Source organism: Macrosteles quadrilineatus, unplaced genomic scaffold (genome assembly GCF_028750875.1).
Source record: "Macrosteles quadrilineatus isolate MER2022 unplaced genomic scaffold, UCM_ALF_1.0 Scaffold_23__1_contigs__length_1887923, whole genome shotgun sequence".
NCBI classification, from domain to species: Eukaryota; Metazoa; Arthropoda; class Insecta; order Hemiptera; family Cicadellidae; genus Macrosteles; species Macrosteles quadrilineatus.
In genome coordinates this window covers 1088636-1114863 of record NW_026542616.1, presented here as the reverse complement: position 1 = coordinate 1114863, position 26228 = coordinate 1088636, and the positions used below count along the sequence as shown (strand labels likewise).

At 34.4% G+C, this 26228-nt stretch overlaps 1 protein-coding gene across 3 annotated transcripts; it reads right to left on the bottom strand.

Moving 5' to 3' along the window:
• Positions 1-516: 516 nt before the first annotated feature.
• Positions 517-25779, bottom strand: LOC129005565 (macrophage mannose receptor 1-like). 3 transcript variants are annotated; one of them, XM_054434477.1, is made up of 23 exons: positions 25691-25779; positions 24333-24393; positions 21721-21962; positions 20737-20952; positions 19859-20071; positions 18893-19072; positions 18405-18511; positions 16935-17096; positions 15958-16108; positions 15280-15505; positions 13501-13742; positions 11991-12034; positions 11638-11758; positions 10959-11216; positions 9947-9990; positions 9373-9493; positions 8360-8611; positions 7403-7446; positions 6768-6888; positions 5429-5683; positions 3304-3350; positions 1825-1945; positions 517-876 (listed from the first exon to the last, which is right to left on the bottom strand). In XM_054434477.1, exons 1-23 carry the CDS (start codon positions 25728-25730, stop codon positions 614-616), a joined length of 3531 nt encoding a protein of 1176 aa, XP_054290452.1. In that variant the 5' UTR covers positions 25731-25779; the 3' UTR covers positions 517-613. The 3 variants fall into 3 exon arrangements, with proteins under 3 accessions (XP_054290452.1, XP_054290454.1, XP_054290453.1); XM_054434479.1 differs by having other exon boundaries at positions 10965-11216; XM_054434478.1 differs by having other exon boundaries at positions 21721-21959.
• Positions 25780-26228: the final 449 nt, after the last annotated feature.

Sequence of the window (26228 nt, the reverse complement as noted above, 5' to 3'; positions counted from 1 at the left end):
TCGAAACACACAAAACAAATAAAATAAATGCAGTTATTAATTGTCAATTGACAATTTGTTTACATTGAAATACTAACTACATCACTTCATAGGTTTTGAAAACGTGGATATTGAATAGTATAAAAATAGTTGTTTTCGCAAGAAAAAAATTATCCTGAGTACATGTTATTTCTTTATAAAATACAACAATTTATGCACTTCTTTATCAAAACAAAAACGTGTAAGACTGTTGAAATATATATTCTTGGTAATGGACAGAACATCAAATTAAAACATACAACCGCTGGAATAGTCGGAATAGTTCAATTACGGATTAAGCTGTAAAGAAGCACTATTTAAACTAAAGAAAAATCCACAGCGGGGAATTAGCAAAAATATTTGTAACATTGAGTTGTTATGAATGTTTTCAAGATTATAGTTGAAAAACGTTAAAAATATCCCACATGTGCATATTAATATAGGATCAATGACTTGAAAGAAACATTTCGTGTTATACATAAAATAACCTCACAGAAATAATGAAAAACAACTATTTATTGCTATGTTCAATACATTTATTAAATTACGTTGTCATCTTTTATAAGTTATTTCAACATTAACACTATTTAAAATTTTAATAACGATTGGGGATTTCTTCTTCGCAGAAATACCGCTTCTTCTCAGGGCAGTTGCCATCGTTCCACTGATACGGTTTGCCGCCGGGCCAATTAGGTCGGTTGCTCTCTTCTGGTATGGCTTCCACACAGTTCTCACTTCCTCCCACAATGTTAGGCTCTCCGGGCAACCAATCAGGCAGCACCAGCTCAGTTCCATCCATCCACTTGAACTTTCTGTCTTTAGACGTTAAACCAATCCACAGGGACTCGGTGTTGGCGTCTGCAACAAATCGTAGGGGTTAACCACGATCGTAGTACAGTAGAACCTCGATAAGAAGTCACCCTTGATAACAAGGGTGATTTTCAAATCCCCTTGAAACTATTATACCCTTAATCACATGTTATTGCAAACCTCGATAGGTACTATGAGGTACTATTATAGGTACTATAATAGTACGATAGGTACTATTATGTCCAAATAACCTTGATAACAAGTCTTATTTTATGATCCCTATGAGAGTCTTGTTATTTATTTATTTATTCCAACGGTTTCTCCATTAATACAATTTTGTCAAACTATGAACTATACATAAGTAGCAAATAATAAGTTAATATCAGTGGTTACAAAAATCGTGCAATAATAATAAATAAGGAAGCTGGCAATAAATACATGAGTGGGACCTCAAGGTTATCAAGGTTTTACTGTATAACGTGTATCATGGGACTAAATAGGCACGGAGGTAAAGTTTAGTAGTGGCATTTTGGATAAAAAGTCGTTTTTATGCTAGACTGTCAAAGAAGAGTTCACCATCATTGTCTATTTTGTTCTATTTACTGAAATTCAATTTACATTTTTATCGCCTTAATACCTAGTCTGTCTGTCTACCTGAAATCGTTTCCAATGATTGATAAATCGATGTTTACCGATCACCGTGATTTTTATAGTGTACTCGAATACAGATAGCTTACTGTGATCAATGAATAAACTAGACGCCCGTGCTAGTAAAAACTTGACGAATATTGCTGAATACTCGCCTGAAGTATTACCGAGACAATTTGTTTAAAGGAATAAGAATATGTTTAAAAACATCAAATTTATGATACCCCATTGTAAGTATTGTTTTGTATTTCGCTACGAGGCTAAATAAGTTGTTAGTCATATGTAACTGCTAAGCTTTTGAAATTAACACTTCTACTAATCAAAAATAAAATAGCATTTTTATCTTACTCAAACTTCTTAGATATCTTGCAACGGCTTCTTCAAACTTTTTCTGTTGTTCTTGATTGTATACAACAGCTAGTTTGTGTCCCTTAGCTTGACAGTTGTAACTTGCTTCTTCCCATGTGACCTAGAAATAAATAAACAATTAAAACCATCTTCATATAGAGAAAAAAATCATCCTTTTATTATTTTCACAATATTGTTGCTTGAACAAATATTATAATTCATACTTCGAATGCAAATGTGAAAACCAAGTTTTTATTTCCATACCAATCTTAAAGTCTTGGTAAATAGTTAACGCTTGGTACTGTATTTATTCCATAGTTTAATTGATGACCAAATTCAGAGACCTTTCTAACTCTTTTCCGTGGATAATACCGTTATAAATAAATCTGGATAGCACTTTATATATTGTACTAGCAGAGTACCCGTCCTTCGTACGGGGTTGGCATATAAGTATAAAATGTTTATTGCAGTTATGCTCATAAGCTTTCTGTTTGCAATGGGGAAGGACACAGTTTGATAACATTTGCTTCTCTAAATTTAAGGTATATGTATTACACATCTACCATTGCCATAATGTTCTACCACTAATAATAAATTATTAAAAATTAGCAAAATATCACAAATTATTAATGAAATTAAAAACATAAACAAACTGTAATCAATCCTTCTTTGACAGTTCTCATTTCGTATCACAGTTTTTAGTTTCTGCTTAGTTCAAATTATATTAGCTGTTTTCATAAATGCAAAAAAAATAGTGCTGCACCCTGTTGGTAAATCTTGTAATTTTTTAATGCTTTTGCATATCATTGAACAAACCTTTTTATTTGAAACAGCTGACTAAATTCTTGTATTTCCTTTAAATATGAATACTCATAGGTTAACACTCAAGGTTAACATGGGGAACTACAGAGCCATTGGGGGGGGGGGAGCCTGAAAGGAGTTTTGAGATAAGAATATGCCTATATGTTAATTGGGAATATAAGCTATCATTATGCCAAATTTCAGCCCAATCCGTCCAGTAGTTAATGCGTGATTGAACTTCAACCAAACAAACAAACACACAAACTTTCACATTTATAATATTAGTAAGATTAATTAAGATCAGCCAATATTTTCATAATTCCTAGTTAATTTATTCTTGACACTCCCGTAATATGAAAGGTAACCTACCGTGCTGCTTAAATTTATTTTCATATTACCTAAATGTTTACAAAAAATAAGAAATTTGCACGCATTGCTTAGGTTAACATTATTTTACATTTTGTGTGAATAACAAACAGATAATGCGTATTACTCACGGAATATTTTGATAAACATAATTTGCAACTTATACCTGTTAATTACTTTCAAAAATGAATTAAATAATCTATTTTTATGGATATGATTCCGCGTAGCATTGTTCTATTTCTTTATGTCCATAAAAAATTTAATTTTTTAATCACATCAATTACTCAATAATTAACCATTGTAACAACTTACCTTAGTCCAAGGATTTCCTGGGACATAATTACCGTCCACCGTTCCTCCTGTAACATTCATATATATTTTTTAAGGGGAGATGTACGTCCCTATGTCTGTTAAAATTATGCATGCAATTGACCCATTATCTCAGAAAGTATATGAGATACAACATTCAAATTTTCTCTCATAATTATATATGCTACAATAAAGACACCCAAGTAATTTTATTAAATTTAATCTATGGTATGGCATTATTTTATAAATTATAAAATAAAAAAATATTTCCGCTGTAATTTCAGAAAAAAAAATTTTTTTTATTATTTTTTGTTTTGAGCTAGATGACTAATTCTACTAGGGGGTGTGTATATACATATGTTTAATACACAGTAAAAATTTGAATGATTTTGGCCTACTATTTCCTGAGATAATGGGATCTTTATGTTTAAAAATTCAACTTTCGGTAAATCGCAAAAACGCAGGAGAAAGCGTGAACTTATACATTCCAGCTTCATAATCTTGCTTCTTTTCTTTTTCAGTGTCCAGGAGATTTTTTTTTCTTATCATCCTGTTTCTTTTCCTTATTAGACTACCTAATTTAACATGTATGTTCCCTCTAAAGCCTCTTTTCATCAAATTTTTTTTATATTTTAGTCATTTTACAAGGAATTGAGTATATATGACAATACGTTGTTGTTGGTTGCTAGGTGACTATGCAAACATTTTTTCTAAACATTATTTCTATATTATTTTTTATTCGAGTATGCATGTATTATATATAATTTTAATCACAAAATCCTAACCCATAAAAGCAATCGAAAAACAAAATTTTTCAAAATTTTAGGTTTTTGGCCGTGCATCTCCCCTTTTGAACAATAAAACTATTTCGGAATATTCATACTTCTGTAACATACATTTTCATTTTGATGGTAAGGTTTAAATTTAAAAATATTTATTTATTTCTGTTTGGGACTATAATTTGCATTCAGTAGTATTAGTATTATAATAATTATTTTCATAAATGCTGTCTGTTTTAATGTAATTAATTTTTGAAAGGGTGAAAATCAATGAAAAGTAATATATATATATATATAAGTATTTCAAGAAACTAACATTGTATTGTATGTTAAGTATGGTATGATACAATTCTTGTCTTTTGAAAAACATGTTTAAGACTTGGAAATGTTGATATAGGGAATTTAGGCCAATTTTAGATCATGAAATGACTTAAAATATGTTGTGAAAATTTAAATATTCCTTTCAGACGCTATGATAAGTTCAACCTGTTCAACCAAACTGAATTAAGGTCTATTCAGACCCATCAGTTTCGGCCCCTCACAATTCAGTCACAATCGGACGCCTGACACTTGTGTGATGTATGTGTTTGTCATAAAAACATTTTGTTTTTGTTATTTAAGAAATCATATTAAGTACTATTTATAACAACCATCAAGATGGATGATGACAAATTGATAGAATGTTGCGTGTTAATAAAAACAGTTCTTGACCGTAACATCATCTATATACATCTGTATATAAAGCTCAAATACCACTGACTCATTCACTCACTCGTCACGAAATCTCAGAAACCATAAGACCTAGGAACCTGAAACTTGGCAGGCATCTTCCTTTTGGGTAGTAGACGCTCACTAAGAAAGGATTTTACCCTCCGACCTCTGGGGTCCACCCCTCAGGCTCCCAAAGTTACTATGTTATCCTTATGGAGAAAATAATATCTTAACAGCTGTTTCAATTAAACAAGTTGGTTTTGTTTTATGATGTTCAATAGTATTAAAGTTACAAGGATTACCAACAGGGTGCAGCACTATTATTTTTTTAATTTATGACAACAGCTAATTTGCAACCAAAAGGTGAGTGAGCGTAGCGAACGAACTTCAACCAGGACGTGATTGAACCATGCGAACGAGATCATCTTGAAAATTAAGAAGTTAAACGGGGCAAAGCCCGCGGGTACAGCTAGTTGTAAATAAAGTAACGGAAGACTTATTGAAACCAACTGACGAACAGTTGACTTAGGAATTGGGGATGCAACTGAGACTGAACAGTGACCGAACTGTGACTGAACTGTGACGGAACTGTGACTGGAATGATGTGTGAACCAACATAACAATGATCCTCTTATCACCTTCAGAGCAGAAGTAGAATTTCTTGAGCTGACATGAGTTGTCATTCCATGTGTAGGTTGTAACGTTGGGTCCCTGCAGATAGGTCCCTTCAGGGCTGGCGTGTACACAGTTCTCATGACCACCGTTGTTGTTGGGCTCGTTGGTCCACCAAGCAGAGAAATCGCTTCCCCTCAGAGGTTGACCAGTCACCCATGTAAAACGACCCTCCCACTCCCAGTCTGCTAGCCCTATCCAGGCCGAACTTGGAGATTCTCCTAGAGATGGAAACACAAGATCTTATAAAAAATAGTTTTTTCCGAGTTCGTTTGGCTCTTCTACCTGACAGATTTTCATGATCGAGGTTTCAAATTGAAGGTATGCACGCACAGATTTCACATAAAGCATCAGCATATATTTATCTATATATAAAGTCCCACTCGGCTTATACGTAAACGAAATTGGCTTCCCATGCTTTCCTTTGGGAGTTGAAATTGGGTTTTCTTTTGTGAGTTCGGTTGGCTCTTCTACTCGACAGATTTTCATGATTGAGGTCTCAAATAGAAGGTATGCACGCACAAATTTCACATCAAGCATCTGCATATATTTGTCTACTGTATTACTGGACCAAAATACATGAATTCGATTTATTTTCGAGTTTTTTCTCCAATTGAAGATGTATTTCACGAGTTATAATTATATAATCCTGTATATTTTGGTCTAAGAACCTTCAGTGAAATGCCAGCTTTCATGCTATTAGTTATTCACATCGGACGAATTTCAAGCAAACGCTAGGTGAACAACTAACATAAAAAGGATTTCTATAAGGTTTTTATATGATTAAAAATCAATAGCTCCAGCATTGTTTACTTTTTTATATATTATTTCTATTGATCGTTTGAATCAGTTAAGTTCAAGATACTGTACAGTATTATTGAATAAAAAATCATAAATTTGATAATTTCTCGGATATGATATTAATTTTAATGCTGCGGATAAGCATGGGTCCTCTAGTATTCAATAAAAATATTCGACCCACGTTACTAATAGGGCGTAAGCATTATCTGCCCATTCCAAAATATGCAACCCCTTCTCCAAAAAGCATATACTTAATCACGGTTTTTAAAAATTGATACAATAAACTATGAGGGATAAATATATAGGGATAAGCTATTCCGAGGCTCATTGGATTTGAATGAAATAGTAGGTTATGTTCTATTTTATATTCACACTATACAAATGCAGTATTATAATATTATAGAACATTTGTATCAACATAACATCTAGCGGTTTATAGCGTCGAAGAACGCCATGACCGTCGTTGTAATACAAACTAAATATAACATTTATGCGATCAATTACCTTTGTTTCTAAAGATATTTTCAGCAGCTTCTTTAAATCGTTGTATCTTTTCCTTAGTTTTTAATACGACGAGTCTCTTTCCAATAGAATCACAATTTTTCCTCGCTTCGTGCCACGTTACCTAAAAGATAAAGAGCTTTTAGCCAGGTAAAATGGCTCTTGTTTGTAACTTTAAGTATCTTTATGATTTATACTTTCCCAAAGTAATTGTTAGTTAAGGTAATCCTTTATAGTAGACATCACAAGAAACAAAAATAATATACTACAAAAGCTACTTTACATGACCCAATTAAGTCGTGTTTAAGATTGCAAGAACTCCATTGTTTTCTTATTTCAAATGAGATATGTCAAAACTGTATAATATTAAGGAATTATTTCTCACAAATTATTTATCCATACTACGTTATTGATTGAAACATTTATTATAGCTAGGGCTAATGAAATATAATAAGATATTTTTAAATTTCGATATATTTTATAGGGATTTTTGGTTTATTACAGACATAAATTACCTACTCTAAACCAATCTTAAAAATAGCCTTCCATTCATATAGGTCAGTCTTAGTGTATTTAGAATGATTTTGGGCAAACAATGTAGTTCAAAAAGCGAAGTTTACACTTATAGTCCTGAATACCTTAGTCCATGGGTCCCCAGGAGTAATGTTGGATTCTGTAGAATCTGAAAAAAATTGGTTGAATTATTTATTGTTGATGCACTAGTATTTGTGGTTCTAGATGATGGATCTATTTATGTTTTTTGCTGGGAAATCCTTTTGTCATTTTTTAATTTGCACATTCGTATTATTAAATAAACAACACTATGTAACAACATAAATTTTATAAATTTCAATAGCTGAACAATAACAAGTCGTAATGATTAAACAAACACAAACAATAATCATAAGCAGCATGTAAAATGTATTATTCAATTTTAAAATATACTGGAATTTAAAAGCTTCACCCAAACAATTAACAAAACTAAACAAATTTCACCCAGACGGTGGAAATAAGTAATAGCAATCATATGAAAATATTTAAATATTGCGGAGGGAAACATTTACTAGCGAATCCAATATGTTCTTGTGAGGATTTTTTCTGAATTAAGAGGGTAAATATATATTTGGAAGCGCAACTGCAAACACTTACACCATAGGTTGTTGGGTGTGTATAATTTTTTATTCAAACTTTAATCCGAACATATGCTACAAAACCTATATGTGCCAGGAGCAGAGTAAACCATAGTCCTACCTTCATACCATAGTTCTATTTATACAATAATCCTCTTCATACCATAGTTCCACAAAGCATACCAATGGCATCGTGCAGTGGCTAATAAAATGCAGTTCCCTTCCTTGGATTGTTTCTTTAACCCTCTCATCAAATTGGGTTAATTTTATGTTGCAAGAAGTGCAAACGTCAATAGAAACAAATATTATTATTATGAATAAAAAAAACGTGGGGGCCACAATTAAAAAAAAAATAAAAAAAATAAAAAATACAAAAATACTCAGGGTTAATTAAATTGATATCACAGTTTCATTCTTCATTATGTAATCTGAGAACCAAATAGTCCTAATTGAAATACTAATCACCTGTTTTGTCCTCGCAGAAGTACGACCGCTTGGCAGTGCACCACACGTCGTTCCACTGGTATGGCTTAGCGTTTGGCCACAACGGCTCAACGTCTCTCCTCCCCTCAGCTTTGACACAAGGCTCTCCACCCCCGGCATTGGTGGGCTCTGAAGGCAGCCAGTTGGTGTACGAGCCCAGAGGAGAGTTGTCGACCCACTTAAACCTCCGTTCTAGCGTCTTCAGACCGATCCACAGCTCCTCTGCCTCACTACCTGATGAAAAAATAAACAAAATCTTTGAGATCATTGTTTTTTTTTTAAGAACTACAAATATTTGTATGTACCACATAGGACGATAGATTCGAGCCTGCATCTGTTTTACTCATTACTTCAAGCTAGTACTAGAGGATAAAACCATTATCACATAGATCAAATACATTGGGGAAAGGCGTGATTTGAACCCGGGGCCTTGGCCTTTAAAGTTCTACCAGAAAAGCTCGCTTCCCTCACCAATTAGAGATTTTAACATAGAGAACAAGTGTTGTTGATCACATGATTGGTCACCTTGATCCAGTCAGTTTGATCAATTGATTTTATCAACTCTCTGGCACGATCGGCTCTACTTTGACCGAGTCTTTCTCATTGACTACTTATTTATTAAATTTTCTCATTTCGTTTTAAATTTAAAAATCGGTCATTCTGTCTAGGAGTATCATCCTTCCTCGTGCTTAATAGTTGTGGATGTAATACTCCTCTTCTTACCTAATAATTAACTTATATAACAATGCGGAAGCGAAGTATTCTTCTAATAAAAAAATCGTAATAGACTGGTGAAATATTTCAAGAAATCTTTGATCTTTCAAAAAAAATTATGATAATGGTTGTCCGCAATTGTTAATATTTGTTTAATCCTAATGCCCATTTGTTACGTGTTTCCTTATTGCATAGTTTATTCTCTTATCGTTTAAAATAGGTATAGTTTAAGTAGGAACTATTTTAGGGATAATGTATTTGTTAATAATAATGAACTTCACCTGTTTGTCTAAACTTTTGTGCAGCAGTAGCAGCAAACGCTTGACTATATGTTGCATTACTTATAATAGCCAATTGGTGACCCTTTCTATGGCATAATTCATCCGCTTCTTGCCAAGTTACCTGAAATAATGATTAAATGAGTTTTTAATTTTCTTCAAACGCATCTTGTCAAAAAGAAACCTCAACGTTAAACACCATTCAAACTCTTACCCTAACATTTCGTAAACATTTTACTGGTTTTCAGTCAGATAACCGCATTATTTTACGAACGCAATTTGTAATCGTGGCACCTTTTTGTAAATTTTTAAGTTAGCAACATTTTTAGTTTTAAAAGGAGATTGAAACACAATTTTTTCGTGTAATACCACGTATGTCAATTTACCTACAAAAATAATAAAAGAGTGCATTTTAAAATCAATTTATTACACCTAAACTCCTGAGATAATCGTGTATTTTTTACATTTATCTTTGAAAATCAGTTCTCATTTTTAAGTTCATAGTATTTCTATTCTAAAATCCTTGGATATTGTCTTATACAATACAGAATAAGAAGAAAGTAATATTTTGACTAACCTTAACCCAAGGATCTCCAGGAACATAGTCATTCGCTGAATTTCCTGAAACAAAATCTATTATTTTAGCAATGCAACAACTTCCATGAGCACATCTAAATAAACGTAACGCAATACCTTTGTTATAGTTTAATAAATGATCATGAATCAAAAGAAAGATTTACTATAATTCTACTATAAATTCATGTCTTTGATAGTTATAATGAATTATTAAAAACGCAGAATAACACCTTAATCTGTCAAGGTAAAGTAGAGCGTTAGTGAGTGGTTCATGGTTAATATAATGCTATGTCCCTTTGGTAAAAAATAGAAGTATAGTTGTAAGTGAAAATATTAAACATGTAAACAAATGCCCCCCCCCCCGTCTACATAGCCAATTATTGGCCTATAGCACATTTTAGAGTTTAACTGTTACATTTGACTATTAATACAACTTTTATGACCCATCAACTTAGAAAAGCAACAAAAAATAAGGTAGTAAATAGAGTTTTAGTTACCAGTGCATTCTGTGACTGGCTCACACAACTACATTCTTTTTTAACAAAAAATTGGTTACAGCTGTTCGATATAGATGGGATCAATGCTGGTATGCTAGCTAAATGTTCATACAAAAGTAGTAAAAACACAAAATAGAACCATCATGAGTTTCAGCTCAAGCCGATTCTTACTGCACATTTGTTTGTTAAGGGTTTGAAGTGCGAAAACTTCTTAAGAATTTAACCAAGTCAGTGTTTTTTCATGGGTTCAAAATTTTTCTTAGATGATTTTCATTGGTTCCATGATCTAACTAGCCTGTTGAAATTCTTTAGTTCTTGGTATCCTTAGCAAAGACAAACCGTTGTTCAACAAAGGCATATGCAACACAGATAGACCTCAAGATAGAATATAATACCTAGGAAATACTGGAACAATATTCCTGCGTTGTAACATTTAATTCCACTCCTATAAAATCATATGGAAATTGTGTGGAGCCATGTCATATCTGAATACACATTTGAACTTCAACTATTTACCTTTACTGCATATATAGAAGTTCCTATGGTAGCAACGGACATCGTTCCAATTATATGACGTGTTTGGGTCTTTGCCATTTTCCGGTTTTGCTTGTACACAATCCTCGTGAAAGCCGATGTTGTTAGGTTCTCCTTCCCGCCAAGGTGCGAAATCATCCTTCCTCAACGGCTGACCGTCGATCCAAACAAACCTTAGAGCCAAACTTCTGTATCCAGCCTCGTCCCTCAGACCGATCCAAATAGACCGGGAATCTTCACCTGAAAAAAACAACACAATAAATTAACACACTCACTCCCTTGTGGAGAGAGGCCATACATACAGAGTGTGACGGCTGGTACTGATCCTGTTATGACAAAATTTATATCTTCAGGTTAATTATATTAACTATTAATACAAATGTACAAAACATTCGGATGTTAAAACTGTGTCCGGTTTCAGTATCAAAACTGTCTTTGTTCAATTGAACCACCAAAAGAGTACTCCGGTGACCACGCAAAATGTTATCCGAACCTTTAATTAATTAAATAGAATAACTATTTTAAACCATTGCTTTTTCAATTCCACATAAAAAAAATAGAAAATCTTTTTTTTACACCAAAGTAATTATTTTTCCTTGGGTCAAAATAAGGAGAAAATCAAGAATAAACTATTGCTCTTATTGCTTTAAACTTATCTTACTATTTTCCTTGAATTTCTCGTCGGCAGCGTCTTCAAACATTTTTTGTTGATCTTCACTTTTGATCACAGCCAGCTGTCTTCCTTTAGCAATGCAGTTCTGTTTGGCTTCATCCCAAGTTACCTGAAATATGTTCTTTTTTAATTGAGATAATATCTTTTAATATTCCAAACCTCTTAAATAATAAATTTACAAAACCGTTTCTATTGAGAAGTCAAAGACTAAAGAGAAACACTTTTACCAGGCATCTACAATAACTTTATTACATACTCCCTGAAAATTTCATGAACGTAATTAAAGTATCAACCACCTTTCCATGCAGACATGATTAAAATTGCCATAGAAATTTACTTACGTGGGTCCATGGATCGCCTGCAATGTATTTCTTCCCAGTCACCTCTGAAACAAAGGATTGTTATAGTGATCAATACTTAACTCTGCGAATCGTTTTATATTTAAATGTTATAACTAATTAGAAACATGCTTTCTCATCACAGGATTTCTTTGATAGTATATATGATTACAATATATACATGTATTTTATAATCAGATTAAACAGAACAAACAACAGTTTAATATGGGATGGTTTGTGTTATTTACAAATTGTGTATTTAGCTGAACGCATGTAACATCATATGAGAGCTCAGGAAGAAGCTGCCCTATAAGTATTGACTTTTGCTAGCCTATTTTGCACGATTTATTTCAAGTGTGGATGAAATAGGCTGCAGATTGTTTCGTATATTACAACGTAATAATTCGCTCTGGGCTACGATCCAGGAGCCTTAAGATTTAAATGTGGGCAGTATACACCACTGTATATGTCCTCTCAACTTACAGTAGTGTACCTCATCAATCTACCTGACCTCCACTAGACTGATATCATGCGGGAGCAACCGGACTAGATCGAGAACCTAATTAAAACCTGTTCTAGACGGTATTTTATCACACACTCTTTAGAATGTTTGGAAAATCTAGTATCTACAATGTAAGGTGAGCTATTTACTATTTTATGAAACTACTTACTGACTCAGGTATATACATTCTAGACCACATAATAATTAAAAGAAGATTCTTGAAATGTTCATGGGTGTTGGTTTGAAGACCAAATCGTTTGGAAAATTTGAAATCGTTTCATTTTCTAACGATAGGGTTTACAAATCAGTTGAAGCCCCCCTCCATGTTATTTTTATGGGGCAATATTGTAAATCCCCCTAGTATGCGTATGCCCAAATTCATCCTACAATCTACCTGGAAAGTTCAGGACAGCTTCAAAGAAGATCCATGAGCCTCACTGGAGAGACGGCGAGAGCATTTAGCTCCACGTAACAGGCAACCGTTGTCGATTGTAGAGCACGTATCCTTTCATCTGCATATTGCATTACAACTATACTTTCAGTCCACGAAGGCAGCCCATGGCGAGTAGCAAATCACAACATCCTGCCTAATGGTCAACAACATTTTCCACGAGGGGTGATCCATAAGAATCACAGACTTGAAGTTCCTATATACCAGGTAAGTCTGAATGTACTATTACCAAATGACTGCCAAGGATGGGTAGGGCAATGACCGTTGCTGCAGGAGATGTTGGTATAATGACGAAACTACATCATCCATAATGTGCCAATGGTTCAACCATCCGGTAACTAGAGTGACGAGATCGCAACTACATCTTGAAAACCTGGTGGCAGCTATTTAAGGTGTTGATATGCAGGGCAATGCATTTACAGGACCTGTGACTCTAGTTTTTTCCTTTGTTTATTTCTACAAAAACCGTTGGAACTGTAATTTGTTTATGTACAAGATAAAAATTAAAACTTTAAAATCACATAAACAGTATATATTACGGTTGATGATATTCAACATACTTATACACTCCGGTATGCGAGGGTACCAGGAGCCTCCTGACAAACATGTAGCTACGTCTCCTCCACTGTACACGTCACCAACAGCTCCTCTCAGACTGTAGCCTGGGTTGCAGACGACTCTGACTCTAGTAGCCTGTGATCCCGCCGGAATAATGCATCCTGCGTCACAGCTGTCGCAATGTTCTGCCAAGGAACAAAACTTCCTGTTGTCAGAATCTATCGGCAGCATACAGCTTTTGGGCCTTGAACATAAAATGGTTTTATTTTAGAATGGTTTGTCATTTTACATACTTGAAAAACACAGCAACAAAATGAAATTAACTTCCCAAAATGTATTAAATCAGTCAATGGAAAAATGCAGACCAACCGTTATCAAGGTAACTAAAAGATTACATAAAATGTTGCTCTACATGGAACCTTTGACTATTAATACCAACAAGTCAATGATGGATCCCAATCAATGTTGTGATCAACTGTAACACCATTCTATTATTATCATTGACTTAATAAATACATATTTTAACGTCTTCAGTGAAATAAGGAGGTATACATATTTTGTAAAAAAACACATTCAGACGACAGACGTTAAACGGTTCGAGATAGTACAGAAGTGTTATTGCATTTTTTGTTTGTTTTGACTGTAACGGGTATGATCAGATTTTTCTTATTTACTAGAATCAAAAATCAAAATACCTCTTAACTACATGAATGACTGATAGCGCGCTCTACTATGCGACTTAATTCAAAACTCGGCCACTAAGGGTCAGCACTCTACGGGGCAAAACGTCTAGTGGACGAGTCCAAAGCCTGGGTACGGGGGAGTAGCGTATGGGGTGAGAGACTAAAGACCTAAGAGAAGGAGAAGACAGATGAGAGGAGCCCGGTGTTGAGTGAGGGTGGGTGCTAACAGAGTTAGTCACTGGATGTTAGTTTAAATTATTTGGATCATCAGGACAGGCTAGTTAGTGACGTGTTGCCCTGTGCTAACTGTTTTCTCAATAAATACTCATTACTCAACACAACTTGTCTTATTACTGCTACCAGTCTTGACAACTACGAGGGTGTTGTAAAGGTAGTCGTGAAGCCGAGGAACAAGATGGCGATAGGCCTACAGGTGATTGACTGAACTGTACTGGACTACAACGACGGAAATCGAGGAGCAAGATGATGACACCGGTGATACAGGTGACCGATTGAATTGGACCACAACTACAACGACAGGTGATTGACTGAACTGGACTACAACTTCAACGACGGAGATCGAGTAAAGACGAAGTACCGTAACCTACGTAGCGACGCGACGAAGTGGCGCCAGGGGACTAAGGGAGTCGTCCGACTGGAGCTTCGACGCAGGAAGCGGCATTAAGCTAAGTGTTAAATTATAAGAATTCAATAGATTAATAAGAATTAGGCCTACATAACATAATAAATAAATAATAATAAAAAGACACCGTTACATGACCTCCTGAATAATCTGGCAAAGTTTTTCCTAGTTTGGAAGCTGGACACTCAGTAAATGTGTAAAGAATCTATAATTTTAAAATCATGCAAGCTCTTTAAAACCTACTTTTATTTGTATCATAATCAACAGTCGTTGAATGACATTTCAATATAATATAGTGTTTATATTTTAAAATCACTGATGTGACGTGACAAACCAATTATCTAAATTTTTAGGGTAAATGTCTCAGAAGAATGGTTATCTTTAACAAACTGTTTATTAAAAAATAATGAATGTATCATGAATCACAAATATAGTAAATAAAAACCTTTACTTACCTTGGTCGATCAGGATTGTCTAAAAATTCATGTTCAACCCACGTAAAGCTTGGGTGATGCTTTTTTACTTCGCCTTCCATCCATATCATGTTGAAGGGCCATGTGATATTTGAGAAGTACGTTGTCTTTTCAAATTTTATGCTGACCAAGCCAAATAGATAGTGAAGTCCTTCGTAGACAGCCGTAACCCCCCCACCACTATCGCCTTGTTGAGCAATTGATAACTCTGAAACATATCCAGAGTTTGAAGCATGACAATTATAAAACAACTAATTTTCATGCTAAAAGGTAGTCCGGTCATGTCAAAATGCTTCCCATATTGTAGCCCTAATTATTGAAAGACTAAATTAGGGTCCACGAGAGTTTGCAGTTGGCGTCAGCCAAACAACAACGCACTATCCTCATTGGGTCCTTTGAAGTCACGTGGTAAATAGGTTCCTCCCTCAACTGCAGACTCTCGTGGACCGTACTATAATTACGGGCTGTGTTTGAATCATAGAATTTGAGTTGCCGCTACTGAAATCTTGCTGAACTTGTTCTCAGTTATCCACCATCCCAGTTATCCATCAATTAAGTCGAAAGATTCCACTGCAATTTAACATCAGGCAGTTGTGCATGTGCATAATTAGTGTTTTTTTTGGGAGCTTTTAACCTAAAAATGTGTTAATCTTAAATTACCTGAACTGTTTTTGCTGGCACAGAACTTGTCGAAGGTTGGGAAAACAGAAGGGGCTATCTGATTGCACTCGTAAGACGGTACCGGAGTAACATCGTTGTACAGAAGGGTTTCACTACTCATCTTGTCCTCCTTCTTTCCCCAACCTACAACCTGCGAGAAACATTTCAAACAAAAGATTTATCAAAAACGATACACCGGTACATGTATGTCGAAATATTAAATTACGAAAATAAATCTTCAGTAATGGATTTTTAACGTTACAGGTACTCCATCAAGTATGAAATTAAGCTGGCAATATGCATGTGGGTACATCAAGTAATTGAAAAGTAACTGCATTTATCAATAAATTACAGTAAGTTGTTTTTTTTCTATAATTTATGTTCAAAAGTTTTGAATAGTTAGCCAACCTTCACTTCTAATATCATTCGTTAAAAAACCATTACATGAACACAAGGTTTAGTGTAGCAGCAACATATACTTTAAGTTCATTAAAAGGATAACACTATAAAATGATGCTTTTTTATTACCAGTTGACCTATAAAGATTATATTTTTACGGTAATCACTGTGTGAAGAAATTAGGAATGAATATTTTATGACAAAGTATTGCTGATAGATTGACCAAAATAAGTATTTTTGTTTGCCACTGTCTGAGAGATAAATTAAATATTAAAAACTGGCTATAATTTTAATGTAGTCCTATGATGATATCAAAGTTTGCACCGTTCCTTTTTAAGTAACATTTCCTTAAATAGGTGTAATAATTCCTAAAACAGATTAAGAAGTATAAAGAATTTTTATGTGAGTACAATCTGCATGGTCATCTATGCACTATGCAGCTAGTGAGAACTCATCACGCACAGGCAGAAGCCCAGTTTATACATTGAAATGGTATTTTATTACTTGTAAAAAAAAAAAGATTTATCAATTGGTTGATAGTATCATATACAGTATACCTTAATTTCTACTGTACTTACAAACAAATTCTTGTCTTTTATGTAATTTGAACCATCTAAAAATCCATGACAGACTGGCATTATAAATTCTCCTGGTTGAATTTTCACATCCAGCATCAAAAGCGCAATGTCGAAAATAAACGTTTTCTTGCTGAATTCCCGAGGGAATAATATCATCGAAACCTGTAAAGATCAAGCTTTACATTAGTATAGACCTACAAAACTATCACACCCTATAAAGAAAGTACAAGGATAAGTTTGTAAAAGTCATGCAATGTAAAATAGTACATTTCATAACAAGAGTAGAAAGTGAGTCCTTAAATATTTGAGACCATGTTGGAAGTGCGAGATTTATCGAGTATTTTAAATGGTCGAGAATATTGTATAGACCCACTTTCACTCGTGTTGTGAACTTTACTTTTCGCTACACTATAAAGACTAATTCTTTTCTTAATTAAAACAGACATTGGATATTTCTTTATTAAAGATAGAAATATTACAAAACTCATAGCATGTTTTAGGATATACCTTAAATTTAATGTTAATACTCGTATTTTACTTTGGTTTTACAGTTTTGGTTGTTGAAAATTGAAACAGTTGACAAAACAATAACAAATCTTTGTTTGTTTACTTTTGCAAAATCCAAAAAAGATAGTCAACATTTCTATCACATAGTAAACATTCTTTTTTCCGTAGTAAACAATGTAATGATGATGAATTTTGCAGGTGCTAAACATGTAAAAAAACCGGTCATTTCACAGTAGTGTAGCGAAAAGTTACATACAGCTGGGTTAATTTATATTCTAATATAAAAGCTATGTGACCTTCTATTAATTATCAAGTGATTGTTATACTATTTAGTGATAGAACACTATTTCAGTCAGTCTCTTAGGGTAGAAATATTTTGTTCTTAAATTATTTGTACACAGTATTTCATATTTAATCGGTTCAATTAGTCTTGATTAACAGATTTTTCGGGGGATTAAGAACGCTGTTTTTCTCTGTCTTTAACAGATAAGTTTACGGATAAGACTATTTTTCACGATTGAAAATGCGTGTAGTATTTTTTTAACAGGATACACTCTACCAAAATTATTCAAACTAAAGGCTGATTTCTTGAATGTATGACAAGGTATTCTTATTTTGATACAAAAATTGTTTTTAAACCACTAATATTGCCATGCAATATGATGATTGGCTACCACTATTACTGACTCTATTTAGTCGACTACATAAATAAAAGTTATCTAGTTATGTATCTTTTATCTAACTTTAAAAAAATAGGCCAAAGTTTATACAAAAAATATTTAACTTGTGAACAAAGTTGACAGTAGTAGTTAATATGTTCATAACATATGGTAATTGTTCAACATATGTTTTGTGTTATTGTTTGATATTTTGATTGAGTTTTTGTTAAAATAGAAATACACAACCTTTCATGATCTCAGTATAATTATTTAATAATTAATTTAATGACAAAAGTCTACTCACATTGCGCTTTTCTTCAGTGTGCTCAGGGATATCCCACGACCTGAAATATTTGCCCAAAGCCACTCGTAGATCGGCCACATTTTGAACGCTTGTCACGCAATGAGCCGCTAAAAAGTTAAAAATATTGTTAAAGTTGCTCACTAAAACAAAACATGTTTCAGAATAATATCAAGTTTACTTAGTTTTAACACATATGCATCAATGTTGCCAATGGACTGAGATAGAGATGCATTGATTACTTCCGTACTTTTACAAAAATTCCTCAAATTTAATAAATGCGTTGGAAGCAATTGTTTCGAAAAACGTTACTCAGAAAACAATGTTCCTAAAGAAATGTGCCTCTGAGACACTGCTTCGAAAAGCTCTGCTCTAAAAATGTGTTTCAAAGCAGTGAATTTCGGAGCAACGCCTGAAACTAAATGAATCGGTAAAAAAGAAAACTATGATTCTGGTAATCCTTCTCTAAGAGACTCTTATTCAAAAGTTACCTGTTAACACAAACTGGTCGTTTATCAAACTTCCACCACATCGTTGGTCCCATATCTCTCTCCCTTCGTCTACATCACGATAATAGAGACCTGCGTGCCAAGGGAAGGCACCAACATTGGCCTGCACTCCATCCACAATCAGCGGAGTCAGTTGGCCGACCTCGTTCGACGCACCACACACTGAAACAGCAAGTAGACACGATAGTTCCAGTATGGATAAAATTTAAACAAGTATAATAAATCAAACCAAAATAACATTATGAAAAGAATAAATTATTGCATCAGTTACTGAACACAAATGAAAACTACACATTAATACAATAATTGATATTCACATGGGCTACATGGTTTCTGCTAGGTACTTTGAAGTCAATGTAAAGGGCGGTTGATGACTTAAAAAATAATGATGTCAGCTACAGTTTTTTGTTGTTTTTTATCTTCGCAAGTGGCATTTCACAAGAGAGTTAAGAGTGATTAAATGTTTAGTGGATGTGCCGAGGATTGAACCCGTCCCTCCCGCACCGAAGTCAGAGAGGGTTCTTCAAAGAGCACAATCTGTTAAGCAAGGCGTTTACTTTTAGACGATTATCATCCCTCATGATGATCATCTCAGAGAGCTCTCATGGGTGATCATCATGAGTTATTTTTTATAGATTCCAATCATAAACTGCTAGAAAACAGGGAGATGACATATAGGTGTAGGATTTTTCACCGATTCAATGGACGAAAATGAGCTACTTTGGCCAACAACCCCCCATCACACCACTGACTATGTTACTTTATGTATTCTGTCAGATTTTACAACATAACAACGAAATCAACTTGACAAAATTTACGAAAGAGTTTGAAATATCTATGATAGCATGGCAGTAAATAACTAACCAACTTGAACCAATTGAACTTTGTGTTTGAAAGTTTACAAGTTTTTTTGCCAACGTCTTCAATGAGTAAATATAGCGTAGTTACCTGCAGTGCAATAGAACAGCTGTTGGTCCCATGAGCCACTGTTAAGACAAGTCAAGTTGGTGTACCCCGGGTCGTAAGCAGGTCTGTAGTTGTGTTTGCATCTGGGGATTGCGATGGTACCGGGCTTCAACTGATCGTCTCTAACGACTTTGTCTTGGTAGATGTACTGAACCTTCATATTGTTCGGCGCCTTCAGTGGCGGGCATAGCTTTTCTGAAATAAATATCCAGTTTGATTAATATACTATAGTTACAAGACAATACCAAAATAGTGTCATTGATATAGGCTATACGCACCTTATTGCTGCTGGTATAAGACCATCAAGTGTATTATCTTGTCATTATTATCACCACATGTGATTTATTACGTAACGGTTATTCATTATTTTTATCTTTCATGATCAAAGACACTTCTGAGCTCTCAAATTTTCTGAACCTAAGACACCTTGGACGTATCAGTCCTTGCCTTGGAAAGGGAATCTAATTGAACCAAACTAAATCGTAATCAATTGACAACAAAATGTTAAATATTAAGCCTATTTTTTAGAAATATTTTCTTACAGACTTTATATAACTTGCGCTATTCTCAGTTGTACAAATTTCAAGGAGTTCGCACTCGCTCAGTTCGCTCATACTACACAAGCTTGGTTATTGCTTGCCGAATTTGCAACAATATCCGTTTTACCACCTGTTTTACCACTCTCTGCTAAGTCTTTTGCTAGCCTTGCCTTCTTGCAGAACATTTTTCATTGAATGACCATACTCGGTTTATTCTTATGTTTTGCGTATGAGATTGCAGACAAATATATGTGTAAGCTGATTTTTTATTTGTACATTAAATATTTGGGGAAATAATCATGGGGTTTGATTTGTCTATACCTGGAGTGCAGTAGAACAAAGGGTAGTCCCAATACCCATCGTTGAGGCAGGTAATGTAAGAGTATGGTATCTGGTAGGCAGGCTTGTAGTTGCTCTTACACTTCGGTGACGCTATCGTTCCTGGCTTCATGGACTGGTCACAAGACACTACCTTGCCTTGGAACGAACACTTGATATTGAGGTACTGAGACTTCAATGGTAAACAAGGCAGTCCAGCTGAAAAAATAAACGATTATCAGAAAATGTTTTCATAAGTAAAAGACCTGACGATAATTAATTATTGGATAAAGTATCTAAAATAACTTTCATCTTTACAGAAGACACGTGAATAACATTTTATGAATTTTATTATTATTAATTCTTAGGGATTTTCAATCCATCATCTCTCCATTTGACAAAACTTATTTTGAAACTAATGAATTACAGGTCAAGCTATGTCCAAACCCAGTTCAATAATCATAATAAACACAAAAGTTAAATGGAACTTAATAGGAACTTTTTAAAGTAGGTTGTGACCAAGGCCAATGAAACGACAATTTTCAGGCTGAATATAATATAAGCTGTAAGTGACCGTGCAATGGCATGAACGTTTCTAACGTGAAGACAAAGCGTACAAATTAAATGATCTTGAACATATGTATATACATTATGAACAATATAACACGACTAAGCCGCGCTATCTAAACTGGATTAAAGATGTGTAAAAAAACTCCAAAACGAATATTGAAACTACGACTTGCAGTCAGATCTGTCTAGAGCTATCCCAGTAGTAGAGTGTGGGACTTCGGTTGTTGAAGTCAAAGGTTAGAATCTCATCAGTCACCAATAGATAGAATCTATGTAATAATGCCTCTACCCAATGAGCCTATCCGGAAAAAAATATGTAAAATTTTTCTGGGATAGAGCCCAGCGTCTTAGGGTGTAAAGGCGAGACGGTAGGCCTAAGTCAACACAATAATTTATCTTTTCCACACCATGTCTTACCTATACACTCTGGCAGAGACGGAGACCAGTTCCCATCCGTACAGAAGGACACAGTATCGGTAGAGTTGAGGACGAACCCATCATCACATCCGTAGTAGAGATCCCACCCCGAGGGTACTGGGGTCCCGGGGACTATCTTGCAAGCGGCGTTGGATACGTGGGGAGGACATCTCTTGATGTTGGGTGAGTATCTGCCATTGACCATTGGCTGTGGGAGAAGACAGCTCCTCTCGTCTGGGCTGCTGAAATCATTGTCAAAGTTACATTTTTAGTGATGGTAAGTTTATAAGTAAAAACAAAGGTTTTCGTGATGTTTTGGGATCTGGAATCTCCTAATGGTAAGAAAGTTACTGAAACCTAACACAATTAGTGTACAAACCCTGCCAAAGCCAAACATGGTAAGCTGGTTTACTAATCTTGGTATATTTTAGGGGCTTCCTCAATTGAGGACGTGCTCAGACAGGACATCCAGAAACATCGTGAACAATAAAATTGTTAATGGAAAGTGGCTGCAATAATCTCTTAAAATGACAGGAAATATTTGTTAGAAAAACAAGTTTAATTCAAAGTTTAATTCAAGCTACACTGATTATTGTTAATGTGTTCAGAAATACGGGCATAATGCAATCTAAAAATACCGCAAACATTGAAAAATGCATTTTCATGTTTAAGATCAATATTAATAAAGATTTTCCTTTATTTGTTTATTTTATCGTTCTCATATTGATATTTATTTGTGTAACTTATCTAATAGCGGTTTTAATAAGCACTAAGTGCATAATTACTAGGAACTAATCATGACCAACTCTAATGTGAACATAGACGATTATAATCAATGTGTTGTTAGCTAAGTAGCTCAGTAGCTATTATACTTGCTTATTAATGTCACATACCCCGATTGGATAAAAAGGTTTTTAGCTTTCAATAATTTCCATCAAATTAAATTCAGCTGCCCTGTAGTATCAATCTTTTAATTCATTAGGGTGGTAAAAAGTTGATTTTACGCCACACTACACTGTTTTAACGAACATTTCACGCATGGATTTTGTCCAGAAAACAGCTGTTTGCCGCCAGCTTAATCAAATGGGATTACATTACGCACTATTGTACTGAGTTTTTACCGGACCGCAACCAGGTAATTATATTTGACAATGAATGGTTATAAACAAAAGCATGACCTCTCTTGTACAGAATTGAAGGATTTGTACAGATTTTTTTGTTAGCCCTAGAGTTAGCCCTGTTAGCTTAGAGTAGTATGGTGTAAAATATCGTACGTCACTCATCCAAAATGTGTTTACTCTATGGTAATCCCGAACTCGACTCCGTCTCGCACGGGAACGACCACATTCATCCGGTAAACGCATATTTTTACGACTTAACGGAATATACTATTACATAGTAAAAAATACTAGATAAGAAATATCAAGCTCTCAATGTTCCTTTATTTTATAGTTAAAATTTTCGCTTTTTGGCCCATATCTTATTTTAAACTAGTTAAACTGATAAAATATATTACTATATCAACGGATTTCTAAATGTTTTTATTATTATTGCTGTATCGAAACCTCTGAATGGGGACGCAGGATTGCAAGTTCTAGTGTTACTTTTGTTAATGTAGTCCGTGAATATTTTGCCTATTTTACGATATTCACAAGCAAGAAACTTGTATTTTGTTATTCTTAGAAAGACGGATTCAGGCGGAGAAAGCCTAGGTAGTGATCAAAATTGGCTGACCTTGGCCTCAACTTAGCCCTGTGAATACTTCCCACTCAATGCTATTTACATAGTCCAGTATGTAAAGTTCCACAGTTCTTGTTCATGGTTGGGACCGAGATGGTATAAAAGGTAGAGCTCGGGGCTTTGGAGCGTGAGGTCCCGGGTTCAAATCCCGCCAATCACCAATGTATTTTATCTATGTGATAATACCACGACTCTCTAGGACTAGCCTGAAGTAACGTGTAACCATTCCAGGCTAGAACCTAGCGTCCTAGGATGTGAAGGTGGAACAGTTATCATTCATTCGAATTCCATAAGTGATGTTGGAGTTCAAACTTTGCATTAGCATGACGGGTGTACCAGGATTAAGAGTTATAAATTATGCTTCATAGGAGAACACTTCGTGTAAGAGTTTTAGAACATCTAACGGGGAACTGTAGTGTCCAGATCCATTATACATCGATGGAACCATCCACGTTTTTTTTACAAAACACGTTAAAATGTGCTAGAAACAACACCAGTGCTGTTAGACCGTAAGGTCTGATAAATTACTGAGTAATGTGTTGCATTTCGTGGATTGAGGGTTAAACTTCGTCTGCGTCTGTTCTGATTTCCAAGCCTGATGGGAGAAGCATGGCCTAAGATTAGCTGTGAATGTTGACAAGCTGGATTGATTACTTGTGAGATAAACCTCATATCAGATGCAACGATACATTAGGCTCATATAATTTAATGTGTGTGTGTTTCAATCATTTAGATTATTGATGTTTGCAATATGAGAAAAAACTTTAAAAATCTATAGATAAACCACTGAATAATCCCATTGATTTCAAAGGGTATGACTTTGTTCAATAGTATGTAATATAAGCTATTTAAAAATAGATTGATTTACTCACCCTTGTCTCTTGGTCCTAATAAATCCATGCTTAGATGTTGTTGAGTTCGGTTCGGCTACCACTGATAAAAATCACACATAAACAAAAGAGATTGTTAAGTTTGTAATTAGTTTTAAAACAGTAAGCTTATTTAAACTGAATGCATTGTGATGCAGATGGATAGAACAATAAAATCAGTAATAAAATCAAAGATTGACATGTTTGCTATAGCACAGTGTTAGACTACCTTGATATCACTTCTTCACAGTGTAATATTTACCATAAAAATATCTTTACCTACGACCGTTTATTAAAGTAGCCATTTCAGTTTAGTTCTTAGAATTGAAAAGTTTCACTTAACAGCTGTTTACTTTCATATCAGCATAGTTTTTCTCATATCAACACAGGTAACGGACCAATGAGGTTCAAGTATTGAGAGAAAAGAATTAAAATTGTAATGCTTCGAACGTCAACTAATCAGCTGATCAGCTGATCAGTTGACAATTTTAATTGTTGATCCGACTTGTTCCTGTTGATACTCGCGTATTCTTAACCTAAGTTGGTGGAAGTTAAAGGAGGGTAGACTAAACTGTTTAAAAAATGTCATTTAGTGAAAGTGAAGTTGACGAGATGGAAATGAGAGCACAAACTGCTTATAATATTCTATAATATTCGATGCTGAGATCTAACTGTAAATTAACTCTTTCACTATAATCATTCAGTTGTCAAAAAAAAAAATAAATAAATAAATGCAATATTTCCCTAATTGTACCTGATACAGTATTTACGGTAAGAATGCTGCTAGCAGAACCTATTCCCTGTAAAAGGTAACTTATTATTTAACGAAGTTTTACAAACACGTGATTACATGAAATCAGCTGATTATACAATAAGTCGTTGCATCACTTTCAGTGGCACTGACAATAAACGAAAACATAACCTCTCTAAGAAGTAATGAGTAGTGATTGTTAGTAACTAAAAACCAGATTGTTAGTAATTAAAAAACTGTCGTAGGTAAAGTAGTGTACGCAACTCGCGTTAATAGTCTTTACGACACTCGTAGAAGTTTTTAAGGCACTCGCCAAGGCTCGTGCCTTAAATTTTCTACTCGTGTCGTAAAGACCAACTTAACGCAATCGTTGCGTAAACTACTATTACCTAACCTATAAATATTTTTAAACTGACAAACTAAAACAATTTAATCCACTGAGAAGAGAGCAAAAACGACCGGGAAATCCCTTCAGTTTAGCCATGAGGAAACAAACACAACTAACCGGTGTATCCTAATTTGATAGTAATTTTATTAGGCCATTCTAAAGCTATCACTGTTAATAACTATTGTATGAGTAAAACGTGCTCTCATTGACACAAAAACCTACCTAATACTAAACAGAAAATCGGGTAGACCGATCGCAACATTGTCCACAACGTCAACACTCACTGGACATCGCGTCAGTATAAGTTTACGTTTATACTGAGACTCCCGACCAGGAAAACCAAGTCGTGAGAGCGAAGTCCTTGGCGTTGACCTTGAACTCTATCAGACTGGTTCTTCGCAAGCGATAATAACGATCGAAATGTGTTCTGATTAGTCACAGACAGTGTTGACCCTAAGATTTTGTATCTGAGTTGATGATAACAATGTTTTCCTAACCTAGTTATTTATTGATACCATTGACTATACACAGAATAGACCTAAATTTGAAGCCAAGAAAATATAAGTTCAGGACCATCTCACTAGAGGGTACTAGTGTATTAGGTAAAATATAAAAACAATGCAGTATCATAGCAAATTGATTGATTTATTGAAACAAAATATTGTCATTATTTGACTATCTCAACAGATTGCACCAGGGTTTTTGGCTTCAATTTTTCACATTACAAGGGAAGTCTATTCTGTGTATAGTCAATGTTAAT